Consider the following 11,426-nt stretch of genomic DNA (forward strand, 5'->3'; position numbering starts at 1 on the left):
CTGAGAACAACAAAGCTTCTCATACTTAAGACTATCAGATGGCAGAGTGGGGATTAACCTGTCTTGGGTTAGAGTCTTGGTGGTTGCTTGTTTTTCCCCCCTGGCATTTTGCCTTCATGGTTGAAAGAATCACACAGCCACAAGTGTTTAACTTCATAATGAGGAGTTGGAGTGTCCAGGCAGGGTGAAGATCCTGCTGTGTGCCACGGGTTTTGTGTTGTCACCCCGGGGGAGGTCTGGGAAGTGCTTGGGTAGGGTGGAGAGCACAGTCCAAAGATGGGTCTTCACTGAGTCCCCACTAGAGTCATCAGGCAGCGAGTGACCAGGACAGGGAAGGCACCTGTTGGTCCCTGCAGGCACAGGAGCAGCCTGGGAGCTGCTGGTAAAACCCTGACTTGTTCACTTTGTCCCAGCACAGAGATTCCTGCCCTGCACCAGGGTGCTCCACAGGGAGATGGTCTAGGCTTGTCAGGCTTCCAAGCACAGTCATTAAAGTGTGGAAAGGTCTGGAAAATAGGTCAGAGGGCAAGGCAAGGAATTGTAATATTCCTTTGTAATATTCCTTAAAATGCTTAGAGAATTACAGTGTGCGAGCGATTGTGGCTCCGGTGATGTGAAGATTTTAAGATCGCTGTGTCCCGTGCATCAGGATTATCATTAGAAGCTTATCACAAGACAGGCCAAACATCCTGCCTTTGTTCCAGGGATTGTTGGGAGCTACAGCTATGCTTAATACTCCTACAAACATTAACCAACAGGTTAATGGATCTAAAGCTTTGGTAATCACATCAAACACACGTGGCTCACATCTTGGCATTTCCCTTTTCCGTCTCCTTCAGTTCCTCCTGTGCTGGGTCCTCTCACCTCGGGCAGATTGTTAGCTGGCTGATTGCTGACTGTTTGACAGCAGGCTGAAAGCTGCAGACAGCAGAAAGAGCTGCCAGAAGTTTTTTGTGGCTCCTTGTGGGAATATTTATTAGCATTGGAATGAGCGTCTGATTAACGCAGCTCCAGGTTCTGCTGTAGGAGCAACAGGCAGCAGGTCCTGCCCACTGCAGAGGGTTTTAAAGAATAGAAACCAGAACTTTAACCCAGAATTGTGCAGAAGCAAAGACATGATGGAATTATAGATACACAGAATAGTTTGGGTTGGAAGGGATCACCCACTTCCATCCCCTGCCATGGGCAGGGCACCTTCCACTATCCCAGGTTGCTCCAAATCCCATCCAACCTGCCTTGAAAACACTTCCAGGGCTGTGGCAGCCACAGCTTCTCTGGGCACCCTGTCCCAGGGCCTTACCACCCTCACAAGGAAGAATTTATTCCTCATATCTAATTTCATTTGACCATCAGTTTAAAGCCATAATTCTTTCTCCTGCCACTCCATGGCCTTGTCCAAAGTCCCTCTCCAGCTCTTTTGTAGCACCTTTGGGTACTGAAAGGTGTCAGGAGGTCTTGCCAGAGCTTTCTCTTCTCTAGGCTGAGCAGCCCCAGCTCTCAATTTGTCTTCAGGTCAGAGGGGCTCCAGCCCTCTGGTCTCTGAACTCTGGAAGCTGCAACTCCAACTCTTTACCATGACAGAATGGTTTCTCTGGTTGCAAGAAGGGCTAAGGATTGATTTTTGTCAGATCCTATGGCCAAGCACTTCTTTACTAGCAAAACTAACCTGGTTTCAGAGTGAAATTCATCACTCTCATCTCATTCAGCTCCTCTGTGCCCTTGCAGAGCTGTGCTGTGGCTAAAGGAGTTGCTCTGTGGCAATGTTGCTTTTGTGTTGCTTTTCCTTAGGTAGAGAGTTGTGAGAGCAGCTCCCACAGCATGGATGAAGTCTCGCTGAGTGAATTTGGGGAATGGACCGAAATCCCCGGGGCTCATCACGTCATTCCTTGTGGTTTCATTAAAATCGTGGAGATTCTGGCCCGCTCCATTCCCAAGTCTGTCATTCAGCTCCGCAAGCCGGTCAAGTGCATCCACTGGAACCAGTCGGTCAGCAAGGAGATTGAGAGGGTGGCTGACCACAACAGTGACCTCCCCGAGGAGGACAAGGGCTCCAATGTCTTCGTAGAGTGCGAGGACTGTGAGTTCATCCCAGCTGACCACGTCATTGTGACTGTGTCCCTGGGAGTCTTGAAGAAGCGCCATGAGAGCCTGTTCCATCCCCGCCTGCCTGAGGAGAAGGTGATGGCCATTGAGAAACTGGGAATCAATACCACTGACAAGATCTTCCTGGAGTTTGAAGAGCCTTTCTGGAGCTCTGAGTGCAACAGCATCCAGTTTGTCTGGGAAGACGAGGCGGAGAGCGAGAGTTTGACTTATCCTGAAGAGCTGTGGTACAAGAAGATCTGCAGCTTTGATGTGCTGTACCCGCCTGAGAGGTACGGCCACGTCCTCAGTGGCTGGATCTGTGGAGAAGAGGCTTTGATTATGGAGAAGTGTGACGATGAAACTGTGGCAGAAACCTGCACCGAAATGCTACGTAAATTTACAGGTCAGCCCTGCTCTGGTGGGAGAGGGAGCGTGGGGCTGGGGAATCAAATAACCACGAGGAAGGAAATGCTTTAAAGTCATTTTTAGTTCTTTGGCATTTTGTGTCCCTTTGAATGTGCGTGTGCTTCCAGCATAGCTCCTGCTTGGGTGTGCCTGAGAGCTATTTATACAGAGGGGCTGATAAACCTGCTCAGGAAGTGATGGGCAGAAATGCTGGAGGATTCCACATCCTCTGCTTTGTTGAATCACAAATAGCTCTTCAGCAGCTGAAGCTCTCAGGCTCTGAGGGTGATCTCAGCTGTGGAGAGCAAGCATGGCCCCTTCAGAAACTGAACCTGTTTAGATCAGCTGAGGTGTGGTTGAATCACGCCCCTGACTTCCATTCAGTATCAGATCAATGGAAATAATCTCCAAGACCTAAATTTCAAAAAATTCATTGATCTTGAGAGTTCCCATTTCCTGGGTGCATCACCGAAACCTTCCTGGACTTCACAGATTTCATGTTCTGTGGTCACACATCACTTTAAGGGCAGCAGTTGCACCAAGGCAAATCTTAGGTGTATTACACCAAGAAAATCCAAATGAAATCACTTAGAGCAGTAATACTTGGATGCTGGGGTTTAGCTTGTCCACACCCACTTCTCTAGAGGTCACACACCTTCCCAGGAAAAGGGATTTTTGTATCACAGAGTCTTTGGCATCCTCTGATGGGAGACACTGTGCATGTGCAGGTGTAAGGTAGTAACACTGAAAGAAATAGTGGTGGGCTTAATAGCAGTTTTGAAATAAGGGTTTTGAATTGATACAGAATTGCAAGCAGTTATAAGAGGAGCATCCTCTAAGATTAGATGTAGTTTATGCTATTTTAGAGATGGCTCCTGTGATGAAATGATTTATATCTTCCTGCTAGCTGGTGTTAGCCCAATCTCAGCATTCAGGGGGTTTCCAACCTTACCTCTTGTCCATGGAGCTCCAGCTAAGTGGAGAAATTTGCCTTCAAAAATGCAGCTTCCCCCTGTCCTTACTGACCATTTGCTACCAACACCGTGGAGATCCAGAGAGTCACATAATCACAGAATATCCTGACTTGGAAGGGCCCATCAGGATCATCGTGTCCAGCTGCTGGCCTTGCATAGGACACTCCAACAATCCCTTTGTGCCTCAGAGCATTGTCCAAATGCTTCTTGAGCTCAGTCAGGCTTGGTGCTGTGACTATTCCTTGGAGAGCCTGTTCCAGCACCTCTGGGTGAAGAACCTTCTTCCTGAAAGGGCCCTGGAATCTGGGGACTTCCTGCATAAATGACTACAGCCAAAAGAGGTTTTACCACTCTCTGCAGGAGCTGTAGGGTAGAGACTCTGGATTGAAAAGCTCTGATTGAGTGCCCAAGCCTGCATCCTTGTTTCAGCTGTGCCTCCTGAGCTGGTGGTGTTCAGGGGTGTTGGGTGTCCCCATGTCCTGTGTCACATCAGTCCTCATGTTCCATCTTTCCCCCGACCCCAGCAGGGAACTGCTGCTCTACACAGGCTTAGCAGCAGGCTCTTCTCTCACAGGCCAAGTTGTTGCAGTGCTGAATGTACAAACAACCTTGTTTGTTGCAGCTTTTCTTGCTTAAGGCCTATTAAAAAAAAAAAAAAAGAAATTCCAAAACCCACTTCAGTTCATCAGTGGGAATTTGGCTGTTTGGGTCTGCTGTAGTTTGGCACGTGGGAGTTGGCTCTCCCTCTTCCTTCTTGGGCTTTTTCACAGTTACTCTTTACATGTGTTGGATGTTCCTCTCCTCCCAGCATGGAAATATGTGGCTCTGGGCCCTGGGTCTGTGTTGCAGTTGCTGTTCCAGCTGATGCTGCACCTGGTCACTGTCCATCAGGCTCTTCCACACAGCTAATCCCAGGTTATCTCTCCTTGGAGAATTCCAGACTGGATTTACCAGGGCCTTGCCCTGCAGTGAGCATTTTGTGCATCAGCTGAGAAGTGGCCTTGCAGCTGCTCAAAACTGTGAGAGGAAAACCTGTTCCTGGAGCTCCCATTACCCAACATGACCTATTCCACTTTCTGCCCCCAATCCCCTTGTTGGCAGAAAACCTTTCCACAGCTCTTGCAGGATTCCCTGGCTAAGGGAGCTGAGTTTATCCTGTTTCCCTTGCTCCTGTTTTCCCTAGAGCTTCCCAGCAGGAGCAATACCTCAGGGCTGATCTGGGCCAGGTGCCAGGCTGGCTGAAATAACAGAAGTGTGCTCAGCTCTCTGTGCACCTCCCTTCTTCCCTGCTGATCTGTTCCAGGGGGAGTGTGAGAGGGGGTTAGACCAGCAGCCCATGATACACCTGCAGCCACTTCTGAGCATGGCTGCACTCCTCTGGTCCAATTAGCACCACCAAACTCAGCTTTGAAAGCCTTTCCCAACACTCAAGATCACACAGGTTGGCTAACCAAGTTAGGAAACTAGTCCTGCCAGGATCCTGACCTCTGTGGAAAGCCTGGATCTTCCATAAGGCAGCTCAGATCTTCCACACCTCACCTGGTGCTCTGGGACCTCTTCTGAAGCACCTTTTCTCTACTGAGTATAGAGGGAGCCTTATATGCACTAATGAAGCAGATACTTGGAGCCTTTTAATGTTCCCTTTGCCTTTTGTGGCTTTCATGTTCTGGGTATGAAATGCCCCATGCTCTTATTCTTCTGAGAAAGAATTCATGCATTACCAGGTAGGTTCCCATCTTTCACTGTTTTCCCAGTCTGTTGCTCCTGGTGGCCTTTCCTTTGGCTTCAGAGTATGTTATACCAGTTTTAAGTTAAACCCATTCTTTTAGGCTCACACTGAGAATCTCTCTGTGAACTGACCTTGAATTTTCCTCTCAGGTCAGCGTTGGGGATTATCTGGCTTTTCTGTGAAGAGCTCTGAGGATTGTTCTAACCTAAGAACCATCAGCAATTACTGCTTTTCACAACTGGATGGTGAAGAGCAGTGTCCTCCAAATCTGATTAAATGGAATACCTCCGAGCAATTGGGAGCCTTGCTCTGTCTTTGTTGGATAAGCTCCCAGAGTAGGAAGCCAGAGGCTCCCTGCTGAAGGGATCACTGGAGCCTGGCAGGCTGCAGCTGGAGATGCCCTGAGTTTTCCTCCCTGACCTCCAGCTATTTCTCTGGTGGGGAATAGATCTGTTTCAGGCTCTGCATCACATCTCCCAGTCCCATGTGGGTGTCTGGGGTAGCCACTCTGGTGGCTGTAGTCACTGGTATGGGGGCAGTACCACAGATTTCCCTTGGTGGAATCTTACATCCTGCTCTCAGGGAGGCAAATAAATTTAGGTGCCTTAATTTAGATTGATGAGTTGATTTTATGGTAATTCAGTCAGCCCCGTAACCAATAAACCTCTGTATCCACACCTCCCAGGAGCTGAAGAAAAATGGGATTGTGTGAGGCACAGGGAGTTGTCTTCCATAGCTTCACAAGTGGAAATATGTGGCATGAAGATATGTGCCTTCCTGTTTTAGTGAAGGCCAACATCCTTTCTTTAGCCTTTTAATCTCTCTTTGGATGGTGGAAACTGAGAAGTTTCCACATCTGTGTTGTTACTTTTATCTGTAGACAAAGGCTGTTTACTCTGTTTAAAAGCAGAATGAGAAAGTCCAGTGAAGTGTGTTCCTTGAAGGACTGTGGCTCTCAGTCTTTGTAGTTTCTGTCTTCAAACAACAGCTGAGAATCAGAGCTTGTGCCACGTGCTGCTGTCTGACCTTCAGCCAAAACCCCCATCTGGGTCTCCTGATTTTCCTCTTAGAAACAGCTGCTTGCATTAAAAGGTGCAGAATTGCAGAGTGCAGGGCCACGGTTGCTGCACAGTGGGCATTTGGGTCTTGCTAAGGTGGCCTGATGTGCTGGAGACCTTGGAAGGAGCTCATGGGAATGGATGAGGATATGGAAACACACACCAGCTTTGGAAGAGGCACCACCAGGCCACTCCTTTTACTTGAAAACCCCTGGTGTGCTGTTTTTGTGCAGTGCAGTGGGATGGGTGGCTGCCTTGGCCCTGCTTGGGGAGTGTTCTCTGACAGCTTCCATGGTCTGTTCTCCTGGGCTTTCCCACAGCCCTCAAAAATAAAACATGATAACTTATTTCCTTGATACATCTGAGAGCTCCCAGTTCTCAGACTCCCTTGGGCTTTCCACTTCCAGGCATTTCTGCTTTGAAGACTCTTGCAGGAACATATTTTAGAGGCCTTTGTTATGCAAAGCTGTTGATCCTGAAACAACATTGCTTTGTAGGATGTGTTTTGTTTGTGGGATATATTTATTTGCTAGTCTGTGCCATATTTTGATCTGGGGCCTGGTTTTAAAGTGTTCACAGAGTACTCTGGGCAGGCCATCCTCTGCTTCGTTCCAGCTCCTTATTCCATAGCTCTGGCTGTCAGGATACTCCTGACAGCAGAAGCTGAACCAGGACCTGCTCTTGATTTTAAGGAATTGAAGGCACAGCTAAATAGTAGTTTATGAGAGCTAAATAATGCAGTGCCTAAGCAGTGTTTACCTTTGGGTGTCTCCCTCTAAACTGGGATGAAGAAAGCGGGGGAATTTGGGTTGTCTCATGGCAGGCTGAACACCTTGAGTTGTCACAGAGTCGGGATCTGAAGCAGGCAAAGGATGTGAACATCTCAAAACTCTTACTTTTTGTGCTGACAATCTTCTGGAATCACAGAATTACTCGAGTTGGAAAAGCTGTTTAGGATCATTGATCCCAACCATTCCCCCAGCACTGCCAAGGCCACCACTGCCACATGTCCCCAGGTGCCACATCCACATAACTTTTAAATCCCTCCAGGGGTTGTGACTCCATCACTGTCCTGGGCAGGGCTGGACAGCCCTTTCCATGAAGAATCATAGAATGGTTTGGGTTGGAAAGGACCTTTATAATCATCCAGTTCCAGTCCCCTTGCTGTGGAAGATTTAGACTCAGCCCAAGGTTCAGGTAGCTGAACCTTGCCTGGATATGTGATGTTGCCTCAAGGGTGGATCTTGGCTCCCGCAGAGGGAATTTCTCTTCACTGGAATTCTCCATGTCCCCCTGTTCCTCTCCTGCCATGCCAGATACGATCATGGGACTCCAACAAAAGCAGTGGCACTGAGATGGTCCAAAACCAGCCCTGCAAGAGGATCTTCCGAGTGTGACTCTCCCTGCTTGTACCTGAGGCTCTTGTGCCACCAGCTGGTGGCTGCAATCCTGGATCTCATCTTCTCCAAGGTCTTTGGGATGGGGACAGTGGCTGGTGGTGACCCTGTTGTGGGTGCCCTCTTCACCTCCAGGTCCTACATCCTCTTAGCAGTGCAAATCCTATGGTGATCTAGAAATCCTACTTCTTGTGCATTAAATAAATAGAGTCTCCTGGATTTTAGCTTCATTGAGGGGGCAACTGTATGGGAAGCTGTTGGAATGAGTTAATACAGGTTTTGAGAATTTCCTGACAGGTTTTTCAATGCCCACACATAAAGAAGATTTGCCTTCTTTCCTTTTTGGAGGCACATCTCTCTCACAAGGCTACCTAAACATCCAATTCAGACTGGGCACTCAAATACCTAAATTTTGGTGAGATCAATCACATGCTTGATTACCACCAGGCTCCCCACTGCAAATGTGACCAGAAGATGCTTTGTATTTCCAAACCAGGCTGTGTCCAAGGTTCCCTGAAGCTCCTTAGTCTTTTAGGAGCTTAAACATTTTAATGCTTCTTTCCAAAACAAATCACAGAATCATTTAAGTAGGAAAAGACCTCCAGGGTCATGGAGTCCAACCTGTGACCAATTCCTCACTTTATCAAGCAGGCCAGGGCACTCAGTGCCTCATCCAGTTGTTCCTTGGACACCTCCAGGAGTGGGGGCTCCTCCAACACCCTGGAAGATGGAAGAGCTGAGATGAAAAGGAGGGGCAATTTCTGTTACATCAGTGATGGAAAAGAGATCTGGTTTTGGGGTGTCTGCTAGGGATGAGTGTTGAATAAATAAGATGGAATCCCTGCACCCACACCTTGCCTCAGGCACTTCCCTCTTCCCTCTTGGACACGCTCTGACTTTTTGCCTTCTGCTTTCCACCCAGGGAATCCAAACATTCCGAAACCTCGCCGGATCCTGCGGTCCTCCTGGGGCAGCAATCCCCACTTCCGTGGATCTTACTCCTACACCCAGGTCGGGTCCAGTGGGGCCGATGTGGAGAAACTGGCAAAACCACTGCCTTATGCTGAGAGCTCCAAAACTCCTGTGAGTATGGCCCAGATGGGACCTGGGGCAGCAAAACTGATGGGACACTGGGCAGCAGCTTTTTGGGGAGGGAGGTTGGAAGAGAAAATCCCTGCTTTGGCCTCCAGGAGTGTGTTTCCTCCTTTTTTATTGCTTTTTTTTTTTGGTGCAAATGATGCCTCTATGGACAAATGGTGTTTGTAGGATTTTACCTTTTTAACGTTTGGAATGCCAACGTCTCAGGAATTCCCCCATCTCTCCTTGAATTTATCAAGAGCTGCTCATGTGTGTGTGTTCATTTAATGACCATCATTGTCCAGTTCAGAATTCCTCAGGAAAGCACGTGCTGGTCTGTTTTAAAAATTATTATTATCATTATTATGACCCTGCTGATGTCTAGGTCTGAATGTGTCAGGAGTGCATATCAGGAAATCTTTCTGTGCTGGCAGTGCAGGCTGAGGGAGGCCCAGTCCTTGGCAGGGGATGATGAGTTTTCTCCCCAGGCACTGCCTTGGCTTTCTGAATTTAGCAAGGAGAGCTGGAGCACACATGGAAGTGGTTACACAGCTCAGGATCACATTAAGCCAAACTCACCCCATCACTCAGGGTTACGTGTCCAAATCCAAAGGCTGATGAAAATGCAGCCTTCAAGCAGCTGCCCAGTCCATTTCCTCCACCACAGCCTGGCCCTGAAATAATTTTATTCAGTGCAGAAATTTACTTAAGGAAACCCAGCAGGAGCTTTAGGAATCTGTGTAGTTCCCAGGGAAATCCTCCCAGAAATTCCTGCCTCAAATCTGAGTTGCAGTTCTAGCAAGCACCTCACTATTGGTATAAGAGATATAATGCTGTGTCTCACCCTCTGGGTTTTGAGACAGGGCTGTTATTCCTCTGGAGTTGCTGTCCAGAAGAAAAATTCCCTGAATGCCTAAAAGGCTGAAGTGTAATTTAGGGGAGCAAAGGGAGGAGATGGTGCAGAGCAGGTGCTCTGTGCCTCCTGCAGGTTTGTTAAGGTTTTTGGAACTGGCATCTTGTGGTGCATCTCATGGGGGTTTTGAGAGCCGGCCCTCCAAAACAGATGAAAACCCCTGCATCCCTGGAAGTGCCCCCGGCCAGTTTGGAGAGGCTTGGAGCAATCTGGGATAGAGGAAGGTGTCCCTGCCCATGGCCGGAGGGTGGCACTGGATGATCTTTCAGGTCCCTTCCAACCCAAACCGCCCTGTGTGGGAGGGCACAGAAAGTTTGTCTCCTTTTATCCTCCCAGCTGCTCCCCTGTAAGCTGTGCTGATCTGTGCCCCTTCTGCTGTGCCCTGCAGCCCATGCAGGTGATGTTTTCAGGGGAGGCCACTCACAGGAAGTATTACTCCACGACCCATGGTGCTGTGCTCTCGGGGCAGAGGGAGGCTGCTCGGCTCATCGAGATGTACCAGGACCTGCTGCAGTGCCCAACCTGAGGAAGCCCTGCCTGACCACCACCACCACCTCCCACATCCTCCTGCAGGTGTGTGGAGGGGTTCTGTTTTATTTCAGTTCGCAGTAGAACAGCCTTTTATCTTTTCTATTAAAAAAATAAAAAGCTCTAATTGTTAAAAATGTTAGTCATCAATAGCTTCATTTCCATGTGCTGTATTGTTAACAGGGAAGGGTGCTCCTTTTGGTCTGGTAAACTGTTTCTCTGTCATTTTAATTCTAATTTCACTTTTGGTGCCTATCATGTTCGTTTCGTTTCTTTTTTCTTTCTGTATTGTAAGTGCCTTCTATACTAAAATAAATGTTGTAATAAAAAGACTGGGTGCTGTGGTACTTCCTGGACACTTCACTTGGTAACTTCCAGCTCTTTAATTCAACATTGCAAAAATAGGAATTTTTTCTCATCCTATAGAATTTGGAGTAGGAGGAAAACAGGTTGAAAACAGGTCAGAAACACATTACACAAATGGTATTTGTGTGGAATAATCTCTCCAAACTGGAGATTTTCTCTCCAGCAATACAATCCTGACCAAAAAGGGTCTGGTTAGGGCAGAGCTGACAGCACTGTGGTCAGTGTGGTCACTGTCCCGAGGCTGCCAGAGCTCATGGAGTGTTTGGACAATGCTGTCAGCACAGGGCGGGATTTTTGGGATGCCCTGTGCAGGGCCTGGAGTGGGATTTGATGATTCTTGTGGGTCCCTCCCAACTCAGGGTATTCTTTTGTTGCCTTATGCTTCAATTGTGTGTCCTCCAGTGTAACAGGAGCACTCACCCCATGCAAGCAGCCCCTGGACTGTGCAGATGTGTGTCACTAAGTCCAGATGTTAGTGACTCCCAGGGTTTTGTCTGCATCATGTGGAAATTGCCATCAGGAATGAGAAAAAGCTTTTTTTTTTTTTTTTAACTTCCTCAGCGAGATAAATCATGTGCTTCTTTAAAGTCAAGTGAACACAATGTAGCCATCAGCAAAGTTTAAAGATATCTAAACAGTTTCCAAAAATAAAAAGTTTTCAGGGTGAAGACCATGGGTGTTTAGCCACTGCCTTATCTCCCTGCATTCCATTTCTCCATCTGGCTGGCTGCTGGCCAGAGCTGCATGTGAGGAGTGAGGGATGTGTCTGCTTCGGCATCTGCTGCCCCATGTGAAGCCTCCCTTCCCTCTCTGTGTGTGTGGGGTGGGAGCTGTGTTGATAAATGAGTTACAGAGCGGGGGAAAAAGGGACAGAGAGAGGGAAAATCCCCCTCC

At 48.1% G+C, this 11,426-nt stretch overlaps 1 protein-coding gene across 1 annotated transcript in view; it reads left to right on the top strand.

The window, feature by feature from the left end:
* Positions 1-10,496, top strand: part of SMOX (spermine oxidase) — a 50,749-nt gene extending 40,253 nt beyond the window's left edge. Inside the window, exons 5-7 of the mRNA XM_038135533.1 lie at positions 1,789-2,488; positions 8,571-8,731; positions 10,027-10,496. Of these exons, the coding sequence (XP_037991461.1) occupies positions 1,789-2,488; positions 8,571-8,731; positions 10,027-10,164 (999 nt within the window). The 3' untranslated portion in view covers positions 10,165-10,496. The remainder of the gene's footprint in view (positions 1-1,788; positions 2,489-8,570; positions 8,732-10,026) is intronic.
* Positions 10,497-11,426: the final 930 nt, after the last annotated feature.

The sequence above is a fragment of the Motacilla alba genome, chromosome 4 (assembly GCF_015832195.1).
Source record: "Motacilla alba alba isolate MOTALB_02 chromosome 4, Motacilla_alba_V1.0_pri, whole genome shotgun sequence".
NCBI lineage: Eukaryota > Metazoa > Chordata > Aves > Passeriformes > Motacillidae > Motacilla > Motacilla alba.